A 27,294-nucleotide genomic window follows, 5' to 3' on the forward strand; every position below is an offset into this window, starting at 1 on the left:
GTTTCAGCTGCAGATAAAAGCAGCTGATGAACCATGTGGGTGTTCTGTTTCACTGTGGCTTGTCCGGCCCCGCTGCTTCTGAAAAAGGTAAGTTTGCCCTGTCTTCAGGGCTTTTCTTTTTGTTGTGGTGGCAGGTTGTTTCTGCCTCGAGCCCTGCCATGGAAGGGGTCTCCTGCCTCTTTTCCTTCATCCCCCTGGGACACCTTACTACTACAGTTTTGTCATAACACTACAGTTCCTTCTTCATAGTCAGAAAATAAAGGACAGAGAACTAGAGAAAGGTTCAGCTTTTGGATATAGATTAGGATCTGATCCAAAGCTCTCTAATAATATCAATAGAAAATACCATGCTAACTTGAATGGATTTTGGATCAGCTGCATAGAACTCTGATTTACATACAAATTTAGGCTATATCAGTGGTAACCAATGGAATTAACTTGTTTTCACTATGTGAAAATGAGTTAGGGACTTAAGTCCAGTCTTTGGCAGATGTTCACAAAACTCACATCATCAGAACTATAGATTTGCATGGTAGACCAATCAGAGAGGCCTAGGAATGAATAGATACGGAAACAAAATAATTTAGTGGTTTCCTGTAGGGCAACCTTGAGTCACATTAGTGAGTCAATGTGAAGAAGCTTGTATTGTGATTTGCTGGGCCTGACTGTGCTCATTATGTATATAAACAGGAGATTTTGCTTCCTTGAGAGATGACCTGGACATTTTTCACAAAAATATACAAAAATAAGTGTTTTTATATATATGATAGGTTTATGTTTCATATACTAGGGCCTTAAAAACAAATGTTTTCTAACAGATGTGGTCTAAACTCAGACAAAATTTCAACCAGTACCATGAGAGAAAATTTCTACTTAATTTTATTTCCTTTTGGAAAGTAGGAGACAAAGAAAAAATGCTATATTTCCCCACATACAACATGCTCCAGAATAAGACATGCACCTTGTTTTTGAAATGCAGAATGAAGAAAAATAAGATCTTTCCTCATAGTCAGTAAATGAGTAACAGCAGTTAGGGAGCTAAGTCTGCTCACTGTTCTGTTCCCTGTGGATCTTGAGCAGCATTGTTTGTCTTTTAACCCAGCAGAAACTTAAGCAGTAGAAACTGCTGTTACCATATTTCCTATCTTATAATGTACACCCCGATTTCCAGCAGCTAATTTTTTTGGGATAAAAGGTACATGTTTTATATGAGAAAATATGGTATTTACTAAACAATCTTTCCACGTCACAGTTGTTTCCTAGTGTGACATAGGTTTCACTTCAGCAAAGCACCTAAAATGATGCAAATGGAACTTAAAAAATGTGAAAGTTAAAATATGCTCTTAAGAACCCCCCTAAATTGGAGGGATTTTAAAAACTATGGGGGGCCTGTACATAAGCCAGGAGGCTGCTCCAACTCACTATAACTATAGCACATCAGAGCAGACACGATTGAGTTGGCTAAAGCATGGTAATTACCTTGCTCCAACCAGCCTCCGTGTCATGTGTATCAGCATCCGCACACTTCAAAATGGTGGCAGCGGCACTTTAACTAAAGCTTGTTTGATAAGCTTTAGATAATGTGCCCCCCATCACCGTTTTGATGCATGGGGACACTGATACACAAGATGCTCTGGGCTCTTTAATTAGAGTGGCACCTGGAGCTGCTCCAATTAAAGCACCCTGCCCAGACCCCTGGAGTATGTGTAAAAATGCCCTATCTGCCTAAAAGTGCTTTGCTGAGTAAGAGCCAAAGTGATAAAGGAGTTGCTCCTTCCTTTCTTGCCTGTGGCTGTTGCATATATTTTTTCTACTTGGCACCTTGCTGTAACTAAAACCGTTTCTGGACCTTATTTTTAGGTATTTATTTTTTCATTTTTAATTAGTTTAAATTATTTCCCTAACTTCACCTACTGTCATCACAAATCATCATATGTTCAAGAGCTAGCATTTTAGATCCTCCCACCAAACAGCAATGGTCATAGAAGTGATGTGGAACCCAAGATATCTATATTCCGGGGCCTCCAGCAGCAGAATTCCACCCAGGTTGAGCAGGTACTCCAGAATAAAGAGAATCTCAGGAAAAAACCTCATTACTGTCAGAACAGTAGGAGAGCAGAACAGACTGTTCAGAGAAATTGTGGAATCCCCTTCATGGGAGATTTCCCATAAGAGGAAACCATAGGCATATTTCTGGGATAACATAGGGTTAGGGCATCCTGCATTTGTGCAGTTAGACTTTGAGGTCCCATTCAACCTTATAATTCTAGTTTATGTGTATGGGCTTTGTGGTGGTGAAAGGTGCTTAGATTCACCTCTCTGGTGGGGACCCTATGGTAACTGGCATTGCCTCCAAAGGTGGGGCCAGATATGACCATTTAGGGTCAGATATGAGAGACTTTTGAGGAATGTGCTGATTCATCCCCTTGAGCAGTTTATACTGAGCCTTCATAAGAACATAAGACATGCCTTTGGGCCAGACGGTAGGTCTGTCTAGTTCAGCATCCTGTTTCACAAAGTGGCACAGAGTAGATGCTGGAGGAGAATGAATAGTGCATGTCCAGAATTTTCTGGCTCCTCTCCCACCACAGCTTTCAGCATTTAGATATCTCTGTGCTGAGCAGATCTGTGTGTATTAGTTCCTGAACTGAAAGCAGTATGGCTGTATTAGTGTGGCACTGTGCACAGAGCAATAAGCTCTTCAGAGAAGCAGAGCTATTATCCTGCACAGAGCCCTGCTCTAATGTGCCTATGCTGTTTCTGGTTCAGGAGCTAGCATGCCCAGCACGGCATAGCTCAGCAAATAGCTGCTCTGCACTGTGCAGGCATATTCTGAAAGTGTCTGCAGAAACTAAGAATGTGACATTGGTAACAATGATAAAACACTCTATTCTATGGCCTGTTCCTTAGATGAGGTCTCTGAGCAGTGGAGAGGAGGACAAAGAAGGAGAGAAAATTGATGAAGGAAGTGCAGAAGGAGTCTTCTGTTACTAATCATGGAGACAAAGAAAAAATATTAAAAGCTGTAGTGCTAGGCTACAGTTAAATTATATTTAGGCTAGTTTCTATTTCAGTGAGCACTAATTCACTACTGCAATTGAAATTTTTGCAGAGAACAGACTGAAACAAATGTTGACTTAAATATGAGACAAATAAGAACAAAAATGAAAAATTCCTTTTTGGAGAGCTATATCCGGAGGGGTAAGGCCACATGGTCACATCCCCCCTGTGGATGTGGACAAATGTGCAGTAAGCTCGGAGCTTACCCAATTGTCAGCTCAGATCCTGTCCATATGTGCCATGAAATCTGAGGTCACCAGCTGATTATCACAGGCTTTAGCTGCAGCCCCTGCTTTCATGCAGCTCTAGAGTCCAGTGGATGAGTGCTGCCACTGTTCATCCACCTCACCCAGAGGCAGGGGAAAAGAGAGGATGAGCATCCCATGCCAATTCTCCATTCTAGAATCACTTTAATACACTGCTTTCCCAACTCTTGCAATTTTTTTGCGACTCTCATGGGACTTTTTAAAGCCTCAGACCTTGACTTCATAAAATGAAATGAGAATCTCAGCTTACATTTAAAAATATAGATTTGTATCACATATGAAGAGAGAAGCTTGAAAAAAGTAAATCCTAAATGTTTATACAAGAAGGAATGAAAAGGACCCCAGTTATATTGTTTTTATAGTCTCAAAAGTCAAGTGTTTAAAATCTCAAAATCTAAAGTCTAACATGGTTTTTTGGGGTCTGATTCATGATTTTTGAATGCTTCAAGTTGGTGCTACCAAAATGCCCTAAGAAAGGTCATAAACTGCATAACTCTTGGATTAGCCACAGGGTGAATCACAAGTGGAATTGCGACTTCGAGTATCAAAATTCATCCCAGGGCACATTTTTTATACCTGAAGAAAAATAACTGGTTGCAGCCCTGAAAAAGGTGCAGGCTACTTTCCTTCAGACTACCTAACTCTGGCATTGAGACAGTCTACTCCTTGCCCTGCTTGTTTCCTGCCCCATGAACAGTATGTGGACTCAAAGAGTGTGTCTACATATTTATTACTGTGCTTTTGCTAGTGTGCATTAAATTTAGTACCTCCATTGTGTGGTACTAGAAAAGGGTGCACTAGCCTATTTTAATGCACATTAGCAAAAACACATGTTTTTTGTGATGCTTTAATGCACATCATAATAGGCTAATGTACATTAAAGTACACGTGTAGATGTGCCCAGTCTTTAATCCTCACATCCACTTCCTTGCCTAGTTGCAGTAGGACTGACTCTCAGTTGATTTGGTTTAAAATGTAATCATCGGGGGCATTTGTATAAACAGCAAAATGTCCATCAGCACGCAGAAAATGGTGACGGCGTGGTTTTGAACTAAAACACATCAAAGGTGTTTTAGTTCAAAAGTGTACTGCTGCCATTTTCTGTGTGCTGATGTGCATTTTACCATTTGTATAAATACATGCAATGCAGCACTGGGCACATCAGCTTGCATGCTCCACAGACTTGATTAATCAAGTCTGCTCCAATGTGCTGGATTTCAGTGCACCAGAGCAGACAAAGGTACATATATAAATGCCCCTGAATAGTATGATTAAGCATCAGATGCTAAGAAAACAGACAGACATTGACTGATCAGGTTTAGTGCCGCTAACTCAAGAAACACCAGGGTTTAACCAAGGTATCTGGTGAGGATGATTCATAAACCAGGTAATGATTCATAAACCAGGTTCCATGTATACATTTGCCATCTGTTTACATGGAGATAGTGAGGTATTTTTATACTATGCTGTTTATTCTCTCTTGTTTCTAGTATTAGTAGTATAACTGTTGTCCATGGAACTACTCACATAGTTATGCTTATAACAAAGCATGTGCTTTAGCACTTCAGGATCTTGCATAAAGATTGAGAAGTAAGAGACTTGCTAGAATTGCTCTACAACCATGCTCTACACCATGTTCATCAGGAGTGCTGTGGCACTCTGGGTTACTGTAAGATCTTTCTAAGGATGCTGTGCAATATGAGCACTGTTTGGTCTGCAACACCTACATGTAACTCACAAGACAGAGATTTCAAATAGGAATCCATAGTTTCAAAAATATTCTGATCTGCTGTGGTCTTTCCAAGTTCTTTGCAGCATCAGAATTACACTATTATATTTTCACAATCAAAAGAATGAATAAAACCAAGAGATAGTATTTTCTGAAAGGGGCCTTTAGTTTAACACATGGGTGCTGAACCCCCAGCCCACAGGCTGGATCTGGCCTATGTAGCCATGTCATCTGGCCCGCAGGACATTTCAAGGGCATAGAAATTTGATGGTGAGAAAATGGTAGCAAAGTCAATTGCTACATCTCTGCTCCCAAATTTCTAGATTCTTGGGAATTCTTGCAGGCACGATAACATAGCGCTGTGCATCAGATCACACCAGCATACAGCTGGATCTGGGCATGTGGGATCAGGTAGGTGAGCAGTTGGATTGGGGTGGTGGGCAGCACATAGCTGAATTAGGCCAGTACATAGCTGGATTAGGCCAGTGGCAGGGCAGCACATGTTTGTATAGGCCAACATATGGTATGTGGCCAGATCCAGGGATGTAGAATGGGGTCCATGGACCAAATATGTATGGAATCCATCCTGTGGACTGACCCTGCACCACTCATTTGGCTTACAGGGCCAGAAGGTTGCGTACTTCTGGTGTAACGAAGTTTGAAAAGCACTGCTTTAAGGTAAGGCCAAGGTAGGCTGACCTGGACATGACTTTACTGCCCCAAGTTAAGAGATATTTGGGATTACATTCTGAATTTGACAAATGCTCCTCCTTCCCTGGACATAATAGTTATTAGAAACACTTTTCACCATCACGATCACAGGGAAATTCAACGAGTGCCTTAGCTACTCCAAATAATTTGCAACTACTCCATTCAACTGGATACACATTATTTAATCCTAACCAAACTAATATCTATTCCATCACCTTCCTCAGTGGTGACTGCATTTTGTAATCTGAGGTTGTGGGCAGATGAACACATTGATGTAATTTACATCAGTGTTCCAAAATAAATCAGAATGGAGTAAGGAATGGACAAATATACAGCTAATTCACCTAGCTGGTGACTACTACTGTGCCTTGCACTATGTGTTGTGGGAGCATCCTGTTTACCTTTAACTCCGTTGTAATGAAAGCAGACAGACAAACCTAAATTGGTATTACCTAGACAGGCAGAGTTTTACCTCTGATTTTTTATGTAGTAAATCTCTAACAGATTGGAGTGAAACCACCAGACTTAGAGCTTGCTTTGTTGGTTTGCTACTGTTTTCCACTAATGCAATGACGATTAAAGAATATACATAGTTATTTAAATACATTTCTACTTAAGAAAAAAAAGAACTTTAAGCATGTGGTCAGTCTCACTGTAATCAACAAACTGATCCTCTGCCATTTGAGTCCTAAATATTAGGCAACTGTTCAGGAAAGTACATGCTTAAGTCTATCTGTATTAAAAAAAAACATTTAAAAGGAAATCATTGGGATTTAAATGTTTCGTTAACGGGTACCCAGAATCTGAAAAGGGCAGACAAGAACAGAAAACATGGACAGTTCCTTGGTTAATTTTGACTACGTCTTACTTGAGGGTGGTGAGTTCTGTAAGTGATGGCTGGGTAGCCTTGAGATAGCTCTCCCTTCGTGCTGCAATCTTTGGAGATGGCTTTGGGCTGGTGTCTGAGTCCCCACTGTCATCATCTCCCATGGCTTTAATGTAACTACCACTGCGCATTCGCCGGCATGGAATCTTATCATCTTTGCCTCGTGGAGTGTACCCAGTCCATTCATCCTGAGGAACCTATAGAAATAAACACAATGTACTCATTCACTGTACCTCTCTATTATAGTTTGAGGAGAAACTCCAAAACTATAAAAACAAGCAAAGAAAAATTTAAAGAAAAAATGATAAATTTCCTAACTGTTTCCCCACCCATTCTTTTCACTCTCACTTTATTGAGAGCGATATGTAAAGCGAATTATTTATATAACATAGTGACCATTATATGCTATGGCTAATGCCAAACTAGGGTTGTCAAAAATTGATTTACATGTTGTGAATATTCATGTTGTCCTATTAAGATTACCATTAGGAGTGCATCACTGTGGCATCTGGACCTTTATAAATTGTTAAATGTAACCCTGAACATATGAGAGGCAAGGATTTTTTGGGGACATTTCTTTTATTGGAACAACTGTATGGTTGGAATAAAATTAGACAATCTTTTGAATGTAAGATTTTTTCATAACACAACATATAGAACTTTCAATGCAGCATATCATACATTCATAGCTTCTCATATATTATGATAGTGCCTAGATTTTAGTTTATTTACACATTCATAATGAGAAGTCAAGTACTGAATTACCTATTAAATTTAAATTACTCCTCAGCTGCCAACACCTCACTCCAATCACCAACTTGAGCCTGGAAGGTAAATAAACCCTTACAAATGTAACTATTGCCAGTATTTTAATTTTTATGGCACAGTCTAGCAATTTTGCTAAAACCCAACAAAATACTGTGCTAGACAAAGAAAAAAAATATTCCACAATCTTGACCACCAGTTCACCAATGATTATAATGATTGTTGCTAATTATTATAATTAGCCAGTAAAGCTAATTGTAAACAAAAATGGTGTTCTTTTTCCTTCTTTCATCACTGATGGCTAGAAAATGGTATTTAGAGGTTTGCTTTTGGGAATTGGCTTACAGGTAAAGTAGATATGCATTACAATAGTGGTCCAGGGCAACAGCAAGGGTTAACTGATTTCTAAAAAGCCTGTCTGTGAAAAAGTTTCTCCAAGGCCCACTGTGTCTGATACAGGCAAGGAGCAAGCAGACACACAGGCTGGGAATTGAAGCCATGTTACCTATTCTATAACACAAGATAAAGTGGCATCAGGTCATAGTGCCCAACTGCAGGGCCCTTGGGATTTCCAGTTTTGGGGAACAGACCAAATAAGGAGGACACCAGAAAGAACCAAATTAGGATACGCGCATGTGATGGGTTTGTGAAACAAAGGAATATGCTGACAGGATAGAACATGGACAGTATGACAACCACTGAAAGACCAAGCCTCTGACCTCCGGACTGCTGACATCTGACATTCAAGAGAACCTTAGGGTAAAGCTCGTGTAGTGGCCAGACATACCTCCCGTCTAATGACAGCTCTAGGACTGGGAGATATAGAATTGTTTGCATTATTTTTATCTGATATCACCGTGTATCAAAACATTTCCCCTATTATTGAATGGAAAGGTCATGGTCAGTCTGAGGGTTTTGAGTCCTCCTGAAAGAAGGCATCTGGGTCATAAAACCAGTGCCAATAATCACATCCAATCTCAAATCCCAAGACTCTTCCTTTAAATATTTCTAAAATCCATTTCCTCTTCTTTCTCTAATGCCATAATGATATTTAATTACCTAATTAACTTTTGGTCCCCCTCACTACAGAAAGGGTGTGGAAAAACTGAAGAATTTAGTGGAGGGCAATGGAAATGGTTGGCGGGTTGGGCCACATGAATTCTGAGCATAAGGCTGAGGGAACTGGGCTTTTTTAGTCTGCAAAAGAGAAGACTGGGCGTGTCTACATGAGACACGTTACTGCGCATTAGCACAGTTTACTGCACAGTAAGCGCATGCATCTACAAGTGCGTGCACTTACTGAGACATAAAAACCCTTAATCCCACTTAAATTTCCTACTTGGAAATACAAGCAGTAAATTTAAGTGAGATTAGTTAACGCACAGTAGTGCACATGTAGACATGACCCATGGGCCTCTCATATACTGAGGAAACCATTGATGTCAGTGGCCATGTCCTCCTCAGCAACAGTGGGCAGGGACATGTAGGGTGGAGTTTGAGGGCCAGCCTAGACTTGCCCCCTGTGCTGTCGAAGCTCTGGGCCCCAAACTAGGAGTGCAGATGTGCCCAGGGCACCATGAGGATCAATAGCAGCAGGGTGAAGTGGGTCAGGCACCCCTTAGCCCATGCAAACACCTCACTGTGCACTGCCCAGGGCATACACAGAAGGAGGGGCATACTCTTGGCACAGTAGCAGTACAGCCCCGAGGTACCTCTCCACAGAAGACCCCAGCGGGGAGAGCGGAGGCATGGGCAGCTCCTTGCCCCAGTAGTTGTCCAGGAGATCTGTGCCCCTCAAGACAGGCACCATGGGCTGGGCAGCAATGCAGCAGATCAGTTAGCCTGCAGCAGAAGCGGGAGGGCAGCAGGGTCTGGAGCAGGGGCAGGCAATTATTTTGGGCATAGGGTCACTTACTGAGTTTTTGCAAGCTGTTGAAGGCCGCATGGGTAGCCCCGCCCCTTGACAGGTGCCCCACTCCCTGGTCACCATCTTGTGACCAGAAGTTTTGCCCCCTAGCCCCTGGCCTTTGCTATCAGAAGTCCCTTCCCTTGCTCCTGGAAGTACTCCTTTCAGCAAGGGGTTTTGCCATCTAGGAACCAGAAAAATACCAAATTATATTCTAAAAAGTGAACATATACAATATTCATTAATTTGATTTAACAAATATTTTTGTTCTGATTTACATGTGTTTGTATAGTGTACATAGAGGTTATTGCACAATAGCTTAAAATTAAGTTTTTTTTTATGTTGTGGGGGTGGGTATAGGTTTGTGGGGGGATATGGGTGTGTGGGTATGTGGGGTGAGGGAGCATGTGGGGATGTGTGTGGACACGTGGGGTGTGGGTGAGTATGGGGTTTGTGGTGGCCTGTCTGTGGGTGAAGAGTGGCAGGGTATGGCATTGCAAAGGGGGTGTGGGTGCATGTGTATGGTGGGGTATGCATGTGGGACTCACCCTATGAAAACACACACACACACACACACACACACACACTCTGCCTCTGTGCTTGCACACACACACACACTCTGCCCCTGAGCCTGCACACACACACACACTCTGACACTGTGCCTGCACACACACACATATATGCACACACCCCCGCCATACCAGTGTGGTCCTGTGCTCTGCCTTCTGGTGATATAGCTGGGAGCCACATGGTGCTGGAGCAGGGCGGGGGCAGGAAAGCAGGGAACTGGCTGGGGGCAGGGTGGGACTGGGCTGCTCAAGCCTGCGGAGGGCTCCCTCTGGGTCCTACTACCCCTGGTTCCTGCCAGGTTTGACAGGCTGCCAGAAGCGAATAAATATTAATTCACTAAATTTTTTAGGGGGCCCCGTGGGCTGAACAGAATGGCCTGGCAGGTCAGATCTGGCCTGCAGGCCATATTTTGCCTGCCCCTGGTCTGGAGCCATGGCATCAGGTGCCAACTTATCATGGTCAACTTATCATGGACCCTGGGCACCCGTGCATACCTGACCCCTGATCTGAAGCTGGGCACTGCATCTGGCTCTTGGTACAGAGCATCTTATCTCTGAAATATTGCAATGTCTCACAAAAAGCTTCTGTCTCATGGCTCTGCTGGTCCTGCATCTGGATGCTGGGGAAAGGTCACAGTTGGCAGTGGGGATGCTGGCTCAGGGTCACAGCTGCCCACTATCCCTAGCCCCACCCACCTGCTGGTGCTTGCCCACTGGCCCGCAGCAGGCTTGGAAGGAGGTCCTCTGCCACCACCAGCTGCCAGGAGCCCCTGGCCTGGCCCCTGTACTGGGCGCCACACCACTCAGATCCCCAGCCTCAGCCTAGCCCTGCCACTCACTCTGGCTCCATACCCACATGGAGCCAGAGCTGCCTGGAGTGATGCCTGGACTCTGCCTGCTGGAGAGGAAGCAAGCCATGCCATGAGGCGCACTGGCTGCTGTCACCCCTGGGAAAGTTCCCCATTCACCATACTCGCCGCAGTTTCCAGACCCAAGGGGGACTGGCCAGATGCCATGGTGCTGGTTGCCTGCCTGCAGGCTTTACCTCCCACGTGCCCCCACCCCATGGCCCCCCACTCTGGGACACCATAAAAGTCACTTTGTAAATAGTTTTCATAGGGACAAGGGCTTTTTATTGTTCGTGGGTGGAGTGGGAAGTGGAGGGGCTTTGTTTGTTGGGGAAGGAGGGAGAAGGGAGGCTCTGTGTGTTGGGGGGGAGAGGGGTCTGTGTGATGTGATATGAAGGGGATAAAGGCTTGTTCTTCTGACATGTGTCTGTAGTGAACATGGTCCTGAGGGTGAACAGGGGAGGTGGTGAGGTCCATGGGTTGCAGGACAGGTGGGATACAGCGGGGAGTGCAGGAGGAGGTGGTCAGCTAGAGCCTCCTGCACCCATGCCCTGGCCCCTGTTGGCAGGTGTGTGGCTCTCTTGGGGCCTCAGTGGGGGGGGGTCCGCTGCTGTCACTGCCACTGCAGGTGGTGTTCCATTGCCAGGCATCCTCCATGCGTCATACCTCCTGCAACCAGGCCTCACAGATGTTATGCAGCATGCAGGCTGCTACAATGACTCATGGGAGGTTGTCCTTGGTGATCTCAAGTTAGGCAGTGAGGGCATGCCAGTGACCCTTGAGGCAGTAAAAGGTGTACTCCACAAGGGCATGGGTCCAGCGCAGTCACTGGTTAAAGCAGGCCTAGCAGGGGTCCAGGTGGCCTGGCAGGGGTCCAGGTATAAGGTTGCATCAGCCAGGGCAGGAGTGGGTGGGCAGGGTCCCTGATGAATGGGGGCAGGTACATGATGGCACCCAGCTGCAGGTGTGGCACCCCCAGTGTAAAGTGCCCACTCTCCACCAGTACCACAAGGCCAGAGTTGTGAAACACATGGGTGTTGTGAGTGCTGCCCACCTAGCTGGTGCTAACATTGGTGAACATGCTGTGGTGGTCCATGATGACCTGCGGGACCATGGAGTGAAATCTTCTGCAGCTGTAATAGGGGTGGTCTCCATGGGGTGGATAGGTGATAGGGATGTGGGTCCCATCCAGGACCCCAATACACCACCACCAGGGGGTCATGGACATGGAGCACAGTGTGCCCCAGCACATCCTGGAGGGTCCCACACACCACCAGGACTGCCTCCCCAACAGTGGCCTTGTTCATGCTGAACAGGCGTCTGATGTATAAGAGACTGGTAGGCATGGCCAGCTTCAGCATGGCGAGGGCCAGCCAGGTGTCTGTGAGGAGGGCCAGGCACATGCCAGTGTCCTGATGCTCCAAGTGGGGCTACAGCTGCTGGAGCCAGTTCTGAAAGGTGGCCCAGGTCATGCAGAAGCCATCCAGCCACTGGTCATCATCCCAGGTGTGTTGGACGATGTGCCACCACCAATCCTAGCTGGAACAGCAGGCCCAGAAGTAGTGGAGCTGGAGGCCCATGTGGGTGTTTGCAGCCCCAGTGGTGGCACTGTGTAGCCCCTTGCTGGTGTTCCTGGCAGTGGCATTTTCTCAGTGGCAGCGGTGGCATGCTGTGGCCAGGCAGCCAGTTTGTGGGGGAGCCGGGTAGAATGAGAGCTGTGGACAAGGTGACAGTCAGTGTGGTGGGCCAGCAGAGTGATCATGGTGGCCAGGAGGAGCCCGGGGCACTGGTTCTTGCTGCCAGGGTCAGGGGCTTGAGCAATCATAGTGCGGGAGGTAGAATGGCCAAGGAGAAAGCTGACGCATACTGTCCCTGCTACTGGTATGCTGCTCCTGGACAAGGAAGAGGCTGGCCAGAGAGCAGCAAGCTGGGCTGGGTTTTAAAGAGGGCTGCCAAGTGCTGGCAGCTGCAGTCAAAGCCTAGCGCTCCTCCTGGTGGCCACACGGGCTCATTGTGGAGCTGCAGAAAACTGGATGCAAATCTTCTCCCTAATACCTGCATGTGTAGACACCTGCCTGAAAACCCTTACTTCAGCTTAGTTTATATCAGAGTAAATCAAGGCCAGAGTAAATGCATGTGTAGATGCACCCACTGAGGAGGGATTTAATAGCAGCCTTCAACTATCTGAAAGCTAGTTCCAAAGAGGATGGAGCTAGACTGTTCTCAGTGATGGCAGATGACAGAACAAGGAGCAACGATCTGCATTTGCAGCAAGGGAAGTTTAGGTTTGATTTTAGGAAAAACTTCCTCACTGGGAGGGTAGTAAAAGACTGTAATGGGTTACCCAGAGAGGTTGTGGACTCCCCATCCTTGAAGGTTTTTAAGACCCAGCTGGACAATCCTTGGCTGGGATGATCTAGTTGGGGATGGTCCTGCTTTGAGCAAGGGGTTGGACTAGAACTAAATGACCTCCTGGGATCTCTTCCAACCCTAATTTTCTATTATTCTAATTTTTATGTTGCTGATTGCATCTTCTTTCTTTTTAACCTCCTTTCTCATCTCTTCTTCCTTTCCTGCTGCTGTGAAGGACAAATAATACTGGCTTCCCTTTCTTGAATTTCTGCACTAGCTCCTTCACAAATTCTGCATTAAATTCAAGCTTCTCATTCATTTTGAAAGTACTCCCGTGAAACAATCCTTCCCCTACTCAAGGCATGTTTGCACTGGCTTTCTGGCAAGCCTCTGAGTGCTACTGAGACCATACATCCTGCTCATTCACTACCACTCCAGAAATTAGGTTATGTAGCCAATTTAGTACTTGTGTATATGAACAATGCCAAAAACATGTTCACAATGGTATGCCTGAGGACAGCTCATCCCACTTGTTCAGGGCTGTCCTAACCCAGCACCCTGCCTAATTTCTGGGGTTTGGCACACAGTGAGTATGAGCATGTGGCAGGGTTTGCTCTCGGCAGTGTTCCTGGGCTCATCATAGAGACTGAAGACATGCCCTAAAAGTTACTAGAGCTTTGGTCTTTTTCTTCAACAGAGTTTGGATTTCAATGGATTTTGGATTTCATCTCCCAAGTCTGTTCTTGTCTATGTCTCTGCCATCATTTCTTCTCGCTGCCCAAGCTTCTTTATCTACTTATTTTTTATTCCCTCTTCTATATTATCTTGACTACTTGAAATGTTCTCCAATGACTGTTCTGTAAAGCACATGCACTGTGAAGCACATGCACTAAGTTGATGGTGTGCTGTATACTCTAATATATCTACTTTTGTTTCAGGAATTCAAGATCTCCAGGATTGGGGAATGGGTTTAGTTGGGTCTAGTTTCCTTACTAAATAATGCTATGTACAAATGCATTCACATATGAAAAAAATAGAATACTTTAGTTAAATTAGTATATTTTCCATCCTTTTTTCCATTGGTAATGGGAGAAGGGCTGTGGTGGAGGGGACCCTTTTAACAGGGAATAAAGAAAAAGACAAGATGGTAGAGTGGGAGGTGTCCACTGGAGATCAGAAGTCAAGAAACCAAACTGGAATTGTATCTAGTTGGGTTTCCCATTAATAATTTAGATCTGGACACAGCTAACACCATATTTAAGGGATGGAGTTTTGGTTCTTGCTCAGCACTATTTATAGTGTATAAACAGATATGCAGTTTTATGTTAACAATTTATAGGAAGATGGGACATTTTACACTTTTTTTGCAGGTCACTTGTGACAACCAGTAAAATAATCTCCGTTTCTATTTTAGCTATTTCATTGGTTCTAGGACTATAGGCACATACAATTAAAATGAACATGGAAACATTCAGCCCATTCCCTTAGCATTTCTCAAATATATCCAAGAGCAGTCCATTGTATTGCTCATGTTGGGAGCAAAAATCATTCAGAAACAAAATTGAAATTAACACAGCCTCACAGTTAGGACTTGCTGACATCCTGAATGAAAAGTGGGATACCTACCCAGAACTTTAAAATATGCAAGGCAAGCACAATAAAACTTGTTTCTAGTCACTCAGAACATAGATATTATCTTCAGTATTGGATTAAAGAGTACATCTAGATATTCTGAGGAACAGGCATCTCATAGATTTTTCTCCATTTGTTTGACTTTATTATTCAGGTTTACCTTATTCAGGTTTACCTAAATTAACTACTACAGTAAATTTAAAAAGAACTATGTGAACGCAACACTGAGGCTGATATTTTAACTGAACAAAAATCAGGGCATTTAAAAGTATAATGCTTATGCATAATTCAGCCAAGTGGAACACTTATAATTTTTGAAAAAATAAATGCACTGTCAAATTTAATGCTCTAGTACAGTGCCGCAATATAGATGAGCTATACTTCCTATGGGATCTATAACTTTGAATTTTTGAGTTGTGTTGTTAATAATGTTGCAGTGTGCATACAGTGCATTTTAGTGCAGACTTTCAAAGTGATTTAGATACTATTAAACAAGTTGGAGCTGGTTGCAATAAATTTGTCACAAAGCTTTATATTCACACATGCAATTTATAGCCTCAAATAGGCATACACAAAAAATTTAGTTATTGCTGCAGCTTTTGGTATATGACACTCTGTATGTGTGTGCATGTGACTGTGCACTTATGTTTGTGGGCATATCTTTCATTAATTCCCTACTCAGAAGTCAGTGGTCTGATCTCTGTTTGCTCAGTGAAGCAGGTTCATTTAGTGAAAATGAACAAATTATCTTTGTAACATCCATTTTGTTATTTCAACCATTTTCTTTCAGAATAAGAATAGAGGTGTTAAGGAAGAACTCAGGAATACAGAAGTCCAAAGGCATCAAAAAGTCAATTGGTCACTCTTAATTTGAAGAGGTCTAGAATCCTGGAAGCTGAAGCTCCAGAAATAGGGAAATAAATTAAATAATCCAGAAAAATGTCAAATTTCATATTACACTCAGGTTGTGAGTGGAAGGTCTATATCTGTCAAAGAGAAGAGGACTGGTTAGGAAAATCCCATATTTAACCCAGAATTCAACATTATAAATAGAATTCTAATTTAAGTCTATAGCATCTGAGAAGTCAGGACGTTTCATGTGCTATTACAACGTCAATGAATGAGGAAGTACAAAGAAAATCTCATGGAAACAATTAATTAAAAAATGGTAGTACTAGGTCCAACGTTTTGTCTGTGGAGAGTGCTTACACACTTTGCTTAAATTGCTTGCTGAAGTCTATGCTTAAGTCAGTTTTTGCTTTAAAGGGATCTTTTAATTTTGTAAGACAATATTATTTTTAAAAAACATATGTCTGATTCCTCACTAGCTTACTTCAATTTTATGATGGTAGCTCCATTGATTTCAATATTTACACCACATTAAAACTATATAACACATAGTTTATATTTGCAGTTATTTTTAACAGTATTTCTGTAAAAGCATTTACCAAAAGTTCACAAATTCCTTTCCAAATATTTTATTAAGCCACATGACCCTGCTATATGTTCTTCAGTATTATCATCATTGTCATTATTAGTCACATTTTATTGTTGGGGAAACAGGTAGAGAGTATATTAGGTCAGTTTTTCCAAATGTAACAGGACAGCACTGTGCAATGGACAGCAGCTGTGCATGGGGCAGTGTTGGCTGCTGGCAGAAGTGGCATGACCAGCCACCGGCTGTGATAGTGGTTATTTTTATGCCACAACTTCTGTTACACTTCTGTTTTAATGGGTTCCTAATATGGATACATCTAGCATGGCGTGGTGGAATGGATACAGAACCCAGGAGTCTTCCTGATTTAAAATCTTCTTCTGTAAGCTCTTGGACAAGCTCCCTTGACATGGCAGAATACTATTTTCAAAACTCAACAACTTTGCACATATTTCTGTACTTGACATTATACATCTTTAGAATAATAAGCAGCAATTTTGTGTATGCATTTTTTTTTAAATAATGCTGAGCTTTGTTTTTTATTTATTGTCTTTACTAGGCTCCTAAAGCATCTTTGGTCAATATTAGACCTGTCATCTGCTATCACAGCAAAATGTTTCAGATTGAAAAGAAATAATATACTGAGTCCCTAGTCTAAAACAAAGAATTGGTAAAACTGACCATAATATTTTCTAGGGCCTAATTCCATTCCACGATATGTTGTCATATTTAACAGTGCTATGAATTCAACAGTACTGAGAAAATGTTGGGGAATAATGCCAATGTAAGTCTTCAGCTTTTTGGCTTGGGAGGTTTGCAGAAATTTTCCCACAGGCTCTTGCTACATTTGAATGACCAGTGTTGTACCTTACAAGGTCATAGTCAATGCTGCATGAAAGTGAACATAGATAGTAGCTGCTGCCTTTGAAGACTCATAGCAGTGAGACCTACAGAGCTGAGAGAGTAGCCACCTTTATTTTTGTTTAAGGTTTTTAAGTAAATCATAACCAGGAATCCTGGTTTTCTCTGATTTAAAAACATCATCAATTTTTGGATTAAAAAAGTAACCCAAATCCACATTTTCCATGGTTAAAATGAAACACAACTTATATATAGATATGTATATAGTGGCGTTTCATTTTAATCACAGAAAAATGTGGATTTTGGGTTACTTTTTTTCATTTGAAAATTAGGGATTTTTTAAAATCAGAGAAAACCAGGATCCCTGTTCATAACATCCATTTTCCTCAATGATCTATACTTTTGCCAGCATTACAAGTGCTACTCTGCAGAATGACTAAAACAAAATAATCCTGTATTGTACAGAATATTTTTACTCTCAGAGACAAGGAAGGGAGAGAGAACAGCAAAAAATAAAAACCAAATCTTTCTACAGTAATCACTGTCTTTAATAAAGTATCATTTTTATTATTGAGCTATTAAAATCACATACAAACTAAAGACATTTTTCTTTGCAAGTATTCTTTAAAATAATGAATGTGATTTTTAAAAAGTGATTTTTTTCTTCTTTATAGAACTAATAATCATGAATGTACTTTACTTAAACAAATTGAAATAAGTAAGATCTCACCAAGGCCTCTGAGCTAGAAAAACTGCTGTACAAAACACCTCTACTACAAACACACAACTTTCCTTATAGCTATGAAACACAACACTGATTGTGCTTCTCTTTCTTTCTGCTCAAATGCCTATACTGTAAATAAAATAGACCATGCAAATAATATCTAGTTAATACCTAATGCCTTAACTGGATTCAGCCACATCTGCTGTATCAGTTACATGCCCTAATTTTGATCTAAATTTGCTTTGCTCTGGAAGTGAACAATTTATGATTAGCCAATTTGCACTGAGAAGTACATTTCATTTAGCATGCTTTTTGTATATATATGTATATAGAAATCTGGATTTTTTTTCTAATATATATTTCTGGGTCCCCAAATAAACAGAAGTCAGACATATAGAAGTACTCAGTGCTATGTCATTCACCTTAAATTCATATATTGGATAAAATGTGAAACAAAGTTCAGAATGTAAAGAAAAAAATTAGGATTTTATTTAGGCTTAAAAGAAAACAACAAAGAAAATAAGGATCTTTTTTCCTTTTTTTCCCTAAAATTGTTATTAACTTACCTTATTGGATGAAATACCAAACAGACTGTCTTTATGGCAAATTAAGTTCATTATTCATCTCAAATTTGATTTGGTTTACTGAAGCTGAGAGCATTAAAGCTTTTCCCTCTGCTTTGCCAATGCAATGTGGATGACTATGGAAGTAAACACAAGGGCTGGAAGGGAGTGGTTGGGCATCACTCACAGCAGTATACTTGTAACTTTAGCTTTCTATTAGTATGCAAATACTTAATGAAATGAAATCACACAACTAAAGAACAATACTTAATGACTGCTCAGTGCAGATTTTCAAACCCATGCAATTTGGTTTCCTTAGCAGTTATTATGGCTGTTTTGCATGTTGTTAGAGAAATTTCAATTGCCATCTTCTGCTTTCTAGATCTATTCTTGGCAATCATGAATACTGAATTACTTAGACCAATAAAAAAGAGTAGCTGTGTATCCTATCAACATACATGCTTTCAGAAGTCATTGAAGGAAGAAAGGAAGTCCTAAGCTTTAACAAATGCTGTAAATGTTGCATTAAAAATAACCTTTAGCTGTTTTCAGAAAAGCAGATATTCAGGTTATTTCCATTAGGGTAAGTTTAAGATCTGAAAGATCCCTGACAATATTTGCCTCACCTATGGGGATTTTAGCAATCAAGTTCTATTTTAAACTCAGTTCATTTGACTGAGGTATCTGCATGCATTTTCCATCTGGAAGAACTCATAAAAACAACAGTGAAACAGACTAAGGAGCTGTCCAGGGTGGCAAATTGCGCTTGAGTTTTTATAATCCTGATTACAGCTGAACATTAAGGGCTAAAACCTATTTCATTTGATGTGCTGAAGTGGTGCATCCATAGCTACATAACTGCAGTTTTTGCTACTTGCACATGCCTACTTGTATACCTCCTGGAAGAAAAACATAGGAGAGGGCATATAGCCCAACAGCCTAATAGCTGGGGCACTTGCCCAGGAAACAGGATATATGGGTTCTAGCCTCCTTCACCCAGATGTGTTTGAGCCTACAATGTCTTCACACTGTGTTTAAAGTTCACTGGAAAAACATCCATGGGAAACTTCCTGCCCCATTGGGAACAGAAAGGTCTCAGGCTAGAATTTCTGCTCCAATCCCTTCTGGGGCACTGTCCATTTAGTTGACGCGTGTACCTGCTGGCCTGTCTTCTTCCTCCTGGTGTCACATGTCTCCCTCTCTGGGTTGCTCAGTGGACCCAGCTTCTAGACAAGGATTTAAACAACAGCTGGCCTTTGCTGGGAAGCATGAGATGCAAGTTCAAACCCATTTTGGGTGAGTGGGGGTCTAGAAACTGGGTCTCTGATTCCCTGGCCAAAGACCATTAACTACTAACATATTGGGTTAAAGTGTTAGGATGGTCTGATCATGTTCCTCACCCACAGCCCATTAGCTTTGTTTTTTGTCAGACTAAAATTTTGAGACTTATCTGTCTTTTTGCACATAACTGCATGATTCTATCCAAACCCACTCACTATGCTTGTTAGACTAATCTATGTAATGCTGAATTGCAAAGCACGTGCAAATCCCCCAAAATGCAGTTATGGGGCTAGGTATTTGCCACTTGGGTACATAAACTGAAATAGTATTTAGCCCTCAGTTTTACCAGAACTGCAAATCTCCCTGCACTAACCTAGGGAAGGCTCCACTAGCAGCATGCATCCTTTGTTTAAACCTACTAACCAATAGACAGCCTGTATTTCTAAAGTGCAGTATTTTCATTTGCCAGGTAGTTCTGGATAATCTAAAGTATGCTCAACCTAAGACTTGTGTATTTGACCCATGCATCTGAAAGAGTCATAAGCTACCACTTCTGACTGGAATAGCTAATGCACAATTAAGGGAAGGAATCCTTCTCTTTTCCTCTTAGATACATAAATGTCTAACCAAGACTGAAAAAAAATCTTTGAATACATTTGTTTCAGACTACTACTCAGTGCCACACCTTCCATTCTTAAACAAACACACAGAAAAGCTATAGACAAAGTCCAACTAAAATCTCACCTAATTAAAGCCAGTTTTTTGCGTGCAGCATAATCTGCATTCAGGCTAGGACCCCTAACTGAAACCACAGTAGTGGCACTGATGGATGACATCTTCCTGTCAATGGATAGAGAGAAGACATCCATTCTCTTCTCCTTGACCTTTCTGCAGCATTCAGTGCTGCTGACCCATAAGATGCTGCTGCTTCAACCAAGAATGGTGGCAGACATCCAAAGTACTAGAGTTCTTCCTCCAGGACCACTCTGAAGACAACAATGGGAACTGCACATTCATCACAAGATGTGTTGTTTGAGGAGTCTCACAAAGAGAAATTCTCTCCACTCTTTTGCACTCATGCAATCATCTGTATAGCGAACTGATGAGACATGGATTCAAGTGCTAGTAATAGGAAGACAACATAACATATTTCTAGTTTTGCCTGTCTTTGACCACATAACTCTTCTACCTCCCCCAACCAGGATTCACTATTTGGATGAGATCTCAGCATGAATGAGGAATGGTTGGATAAAGCTGAATACAAATAAGGCAGAGTCAACAGAGGAGAGTATTTTGAAAAGTCTGAGGAATCTGCAGTTAAGTTGCTGTCTCCTTGAATACAAGTTTTACATTCATAATCAGTCAAATAGTAGTTTAGGATCTCTTGCTAATGATAAGCGTTCCATATCTACAATGGCAGGTGATGCTTTCTATCTTCCCTATTTGGCTAGCAGATTCTGTCCCATCCTGGTGCATGAACTAGTCTCTATTATTCACAAATTTGTCTTTTCTGGTAGGATTATAGTAAAGCATATTCCTGGGAACAGAATCTTTCACCAACTAGAACTGAACAGTGCAACGTGGTTCCTTAGCAACTCAGATTACTGCAAGTAAATCAAACTTGCTACTTATCTCTATATTAATTTCCCATAGAAATTAAATTCAGGTTCAGTCTTGATTCCTATCTTCCAGCCCCCCCATAAGCTGGGCCCCAATTATCTGAAAGGCTGTCTAAGTACCTGGATAAAGACACAATGAACTCTCTACACTAAGGTGGAAGTTCATTTGTATAGCAGACAGAACTTTCTCAGTGGCCAGTATAAGACAGTGGAATGAATTCACCTAAGAACTTTCCCATTTTCTGCACCAAATGCAAAGTGTGTCTGACTTTGCCTTCTCTCAAGTAAATACATGATAACCTGTATATTTAAAAACAAACAAACGACTAATTTCCTTATCAAAACAAAGCAATCCATTTCATATCCTTTTCCTCCTGAGAGTAAAAAATGTGAAAGACACACACTTTTGCCACCTAATGGACTAGTGGGAGATGCTCAGTGGGCGTGTCTACACAAGACACTAGCAGCAAAGTAGACTTATTCTACTGCACGTTAGCACAGCAGGCAAAAACCATGCTAATGCACAGTAGAATTAGTCTACTGCATATTAGCATCACAAACAAAGTGTGCGCCAGCTGATTGTGGTGTATTAAGTTAGTACCTGTAATTACAGGTACTAAACTTAATGTGCCATAATCACGGCACATTAATGAATGTGTAGAAGTACCCAGTTAGTTCAATAATCAGCATGATATTAAAACCTATGAAGAATACGATAAAAGACTGAGCCAGACCATATGTGTATTTAGCTTAAACCAATCTGCCTTCACTGTAATAATGCACCTCAAATATTTGTAGTGTATTGTACATGTCTCCATTAGAAATGTTGTGGAGTTTATACTTATGCTGAGCTTCTAGCTTGGCTCCAAACTGTCCTTTATGTTAGGACTGCCTTGATCAGGATTTTTGTGGATGAAGACTAGAGTCCTAAACAGAAAATTTTCATGTGACAGATAAGACTGAAGCTATAGTCATAAAAGAACTGTCATCATGATAGCATCATCTGTCAGCTCAATGCATGGAGACCTCCAGCATAATGAAACAGGGGCAGCCTGTGAAGGCACTGGGACACAGAAAAGACAGAGATACTCAGGAAGGTGGAAGCTGGCAACTTGTTACCTCCAGCTAACAAAGAGCACTCCTCTTCTCAACTTGTGGTTGCCCAGCTGAAGAACTGGTATACCTGCTGGCCCAAGAGGTCTGTTGCCTTCCAGGAGCTTCTATCTGAGATGACATGGAAACAATACTTGGACCCATCCAGCTGTCTAAATACTATGCCATACTTCTCATCAATATGGACAATAATGATACTGAAGATTAAAAGTGACTACATGGTTCTGGCTACATGTGTGACCAGGACAGGGGCCCAAGTGGTACTCTCATTGAGCTTTCCAGTCAAATGTAAAGCAGGAGCAGCTGCATCATGGGGATCAACATATGGCTGCATAGATGGTGTTGTCCAGCAGAGCTTTGACTTCTGCAAACATGGAGTGGTATTCCAAGAATTTGGACTGCTGGGAAGAGATGGGTCCACCTGACAAAGAGAAGGAAGAATATCTTTGCATACAGCCTTGCTAACCTGGTGAGGAGGGCTTTAAATAAGGTTCCCTTGGGGGTTGGAGGTAAAAGCCCAGAAGCATGTAAAAAGCCAGGGGTTCTGGATAAAACTTACTGAAGGGGAGTAATAGCAGAACCATTAGCAATGTTCTCAGGGAGAAAAAGGGACAAGCAATTAGATACTTAAAACATCTATATACTTATGCAAGAAGCATGAGAAATTGGGAAATAAACAGGAAGAACTGGATGTCCTAGTATAATCAAGGAATTATGAAGCAACTGGGATTATAGAGATGTGATGGGATAATCCACATGACTAGAGCACCACCAGGACAGGTGTAACTTGTTTAGGAACGATAGCCTTGGGAAAAAAAGGTGTAGGTTTTGCCCTATGTATATAAAGGAGATGTACATTTATTCTGTGGTGCAGTATAAAGTGGAAGGTAGGCCCATTGAAAGCCTCTGTGTAAAAGGTAAGAGGGGAGAGCAGCAGGGGGGGGCATCATGGTAGGCATCTGCTGTAGTCCAGCAAGCCACAAGGAAGAGGTAGATGAGGCCTTCTTTAAACCACTGACAAGCTTTCAAATAGCACAGCTGGTTCTCATAGGAGATTTTAACCTCATGGTTCCTGACCCTCTGCGTGCTTCCTTGCTGGTTCTCTGGTTTTGAATCCTGACTCAAACTTCAGCTTCCGATTCTTGAAGGATCCTTGGCAATCTGATTCTCGTTTTCTGCTCTTGGTTCTGGTTTGACCTCTGGCTTTGACTTTTGGTTTCTGATCCTGGTTAACCCTCAGCTTACCCTGTCTCTGGTTCTGGCTTTTGACCCTGATCTGTCTTTTTTCCATTCTGGCTCCCAGTTACATGCCCCTCCTTCCCCCAGTTCCTGGGAAACCAAGCTGGACTGTACCTGTGCTTCAGGTACCTAACCACTAGGCAAGAGTGCCCATGACCCAGTCCCTAACTGACAAATGCAAAGTCTTGAATTTGGGATGAAATAATGGCATGCACAAATACAGACTTGAGAATGACTGGCTGGCTGCAATACTGCAGAGGGGTTATCATAGACCATAAGCTGAGTAAGAGCCAACAGTGTGCTCTTGCTGCAAAAAATACTGGATTGTATTAACAGGGGTGTCACTGCCTAGGCCAGAAGGCTGAACTAGGTGACCTCATGAAGTTCCTTCCAGTCCTACTTTCCCTATGATCCTAAGTATGGCTTCCCTCACTGTAGTATCTGAGCACCTAAGATGGGGCAGCTACATCAATGACCAGTATTTATTAACTATATGAGAAAATGCTGTTTATTATAGTCAAGAGTTCAGCATGGTCATTCTCACCAACATTAATATTTGATGTGATTACAAGGTTTTAGTGTATGTTAAAGAACAGGTTGAGAGGGGATGGAGGGCTAACTAGAAATGTTTTGCTACATGTAAGGGTTATTTTAATAGAATGATTTTCCATCATGCAATAAAGATATCTTGGATACATACAGAATGAAGCTGACTGCCTAGAATGTAGTTCTGCTTGAATTATTCATTCTGAATATATTTGTTGCAAACTTAGCTCTTTTTTTTCCTTTTGTTAATTGTTTACAAACCTGTCTATAGCTCTGTGAATCCACACATTATTCATAAACATTTGCCAGTTTGGACGAACAATTTTTACTATTGAAAAATTATTAGAGATGAATAATATGCTTTTGATATGAAATATTATTAAACAATCAATTGTGCCTAAATATATCTTCCTAAATATATCCTCCTCAAAATATTTCAGTTTCTACAATGACTTGCAAATTCCAACATTTCATTAAACTTTGGGGATTCACGAATATGTTCAAAAGCACCTGGAGAGTGCCCAAAATTTTTGTCTGTGATATCTTTTACTGATCCCACTGTATAGTTCAAAGAGCTGTTGGACAAGTGCCCAGTCAAAGGAAGGGTACTTGATGCCTGAAAGATTGTCCAACAGCTATCTCAATAAAAGTTAGTTCAGTAAAGAATATCATCCTTGCCTCTCAGACATTTCCTGGACCATCATGGCTCCAACAACACTCCAACCGTACTACAATATTTTTGTATCGTATAGTCCCAACATTAGTACCAAATGTAGTGCTTTACTTGGAAACATATTTAAAAAATATTTTTCCTCTCCAGTATGTCTCTAGCTTTACTGGGGAACAGGAAACAGAGTTCAGAAAAAATTAGTAACTGAAGGTCTCTCTATTTTACAAAACTGATTAGCAAACTGCAATTGAAATGGAATATTTGCCAGTCAGTGGATTCACTTCTTATTTATAGTGGCATGAGTAAAGAATCAGGTAGGCTGGAAGATAAGTATTAATGGGGTATAAAATGTACCTTGCATACGTATGCAAGACGAGGAGATATTGGATAAATTAACTTGGATATGGTATTCACGTCATTGTGAAAGACATGTAAACAAAGTTGACAAAAAAGAACAAGTCAAGAATGACTGCAAATGCAGATGGGTATATACAGCTAAATCCAGCAAAATGTAATTTAAACACATTACTAGGCCAGAAGAACAAACAATGTACTAGATAATATGATAGATCACAATACAGATTAGCACCTGGATTTTCTTTAAAATTACGTATGCTCTTGACTTGGCCATGCAAAGAAATCAGGCAAGAAGTCAAGGAATATCTAATGAATATTTAAAGAATCAAGTACAGTAACCAGTCTTAAGAAAAAAAAATAGGAGTTATTGAAGAAGAGTGTCTTTATACTTATAGAAATTATGGACATTGCAGCCAGTCTCCAGCAAAACCTAAACTAGGAGATAAAGCATGGGATCTGGGACAAATCAGATCCCTTCTCTGGCAGCTCCAAACCAAAATAAACCAGGAAATGGGTACCGATTCAAGACTTTTGGCTTATAGGGTTTTTTTATGTTTTCCTTGTTTCCTACAGATGGACTGCTGGGCAAACTGTAGCATGCTTCAGACTTCCTCACCTACTTCACACTTTTCCTTTCAGACGTGGCAACATTTCACTGCTGAATCTTCTCCGAACAGTAGTTGCCAGCAATAAAAGATCTACAATTTCTGCTTCCCAAAACTCTAAGTTTCATCCTCATTTCTTCTGAGCTGTAATTAACGCCCTTAAGTAAACTTATTTCCCCAACTCTTAGTATATTAGTGATTGCAGAGCCATCCAGTGGCTCATGAGAAAACATGACTGATACCAAAAAAAAAGAAAAGAAAAAAAAAGAAACGTGAAAAAAATCTATGTAAATTTTCTTTCACTCTACAGATGTGCCAAGGCCTAGTGGCATACAGTAATTAGGGAGAACATCAAGCAGCAAATACATGATTAGAGATGAACTGTGCACTGCAATAACTCTGATGCATGAATCACTTCAAGAAGTGCATGAATTCACTTCTTGAATTTCACTTTCAAGAAATAGGAAACTATCTAGAATGAATCAAGAACCATCCTCACTATTTCCCCACCTGTCTCCGACAGAAAATTATAGACTATTCCTAAACTTGAAACAAATCTGAACATTTTCTTGACATAAAGAAATTTACCAGCTCACTCACCATCTTCCTTCCACCAACATAAATACAGTCACTTTTCAGAGAAGCAATCATATAATTCTAACTTGCCCTGATCTTGCAGATGAGAATTTTAATCTACACAAATTCACGTGGAAGCAAGCCTTGGGGTATGATTTCCTTCTCTGTGCTGTTGCAGAGGATTACTGAGTACAGAAAATTCCTAACAATCTACTGATCTTAATCTACATCAGCCATAAAATATTGTGAGATTTAAAGGCCCAAGTGCCACAAGAGTTAAGAATGAATTTTGAGTTCTACTACTGTAAAAGTGATGAGGTAAGAAGCATCCAAATGCATAAAATATCATTACAATTGGGGACATAGCTAGAGAAAAATTCTTTGTAACTCATCACTGGCAAATAAGACATAAGGGAGGAGGCAAGAAATATATAAGCGAGGGGCACGACAAGCCTCTCACTGGGGTTGTAGAGAGGCAGCAGCAAGGCGCCAGACTTCCATGCGTAGATCCTGAGGTGGTGCAGAGTCATTTGGAAGAACTGGATGCCTTTAAGTCAGCAGGCCCGGATGGGCTCCATCCGAGGGTGCTGAAGGCACTGGCCGACGTCATTGCAGAGCCACTGGCGGGAATATTCGAATGCTCATGGCACACGGGCCAAGTCCCGGAGGACTGGAAAAGGGCTAACGTGGTCCCCATTTTCAAAAAGGGGAGGAAGGAGGACCCGGGCAACTATAGGCCGGTCAGTCTCACCTCCATCCTTGGTAAAGTATTTGAAAAAATTATCAAGGCTCACATTTGTGAGAGCCCGGCAGGGCAAATTATGCTGAGGGGAAACCAGCATGGGTTTGTGGCGGGCAGATCGTGCCTGACCAACCTAGTCTCTTTCTATGACCAGGTTACGAAACGCCTGGACACAGGAGGAGGGGTGGATGTCGTATACCTGGACTTCAGGAAGGCCTTCGATACGGTATCCCACCCCA

The 27,294-nt window shown here is 41.6% G+C and overlaps 1 protein-coding gene and 1 long non-coding RNA gene across 7 annotated transcripts in view; one reads left to right on the forward strand and one right to left on the reverse strand.

Moving 5' to 3' along the window:
* LOC109283880 (uncharacterized) lies at nucleotides 1–25,918 on the forward strand. Its single transcript, XR_002091190.2, has 3 exons — nucleotides 1–87; nucleotides 5,679–5,733; nucleotides 25,706–25,918. It is a non-coding gene; the product is annotated as an uncharacterized LOC109283880 (long non-coding RNA).
* The window catches only part of DLGAP1 (DLG associated protein 1), a 735,970-nt gene that overhangs the window by 206,503 nt on the left and 502,173 nt on the right, over nucleotides 1–27,294 (reverse strand). For all 6 annotated transcript variants that reach the window (XM_059724196.1, XM_059724192.1, XM_059724194.1 and 3 more), the window contains one exon: nucleotides 6,635–6,849. In XM_059724196.1, the coding sequence (XP_059580179.1) occupies nucleotides 6,635–6,849 (215 nt within the window). The remainder of the gene's footprint in view (nucleotides 1–6,634; nucleotides 6,850–27,294) is intronic.

This window comes from Alligator mississippiensis, chromosome 3, assembly GCF_030867095.1.
Source record: "Alligator mississippiensis isolate rAllMis1 chromosome 3, rAllMis1, whole genome shotgun sequence".
Taxonomy (NCBI): Eukaryota; Metazoa; Chordata; order Crocodylia; family Alligatoridae; genus Alligator; species Alligator mississippiensis.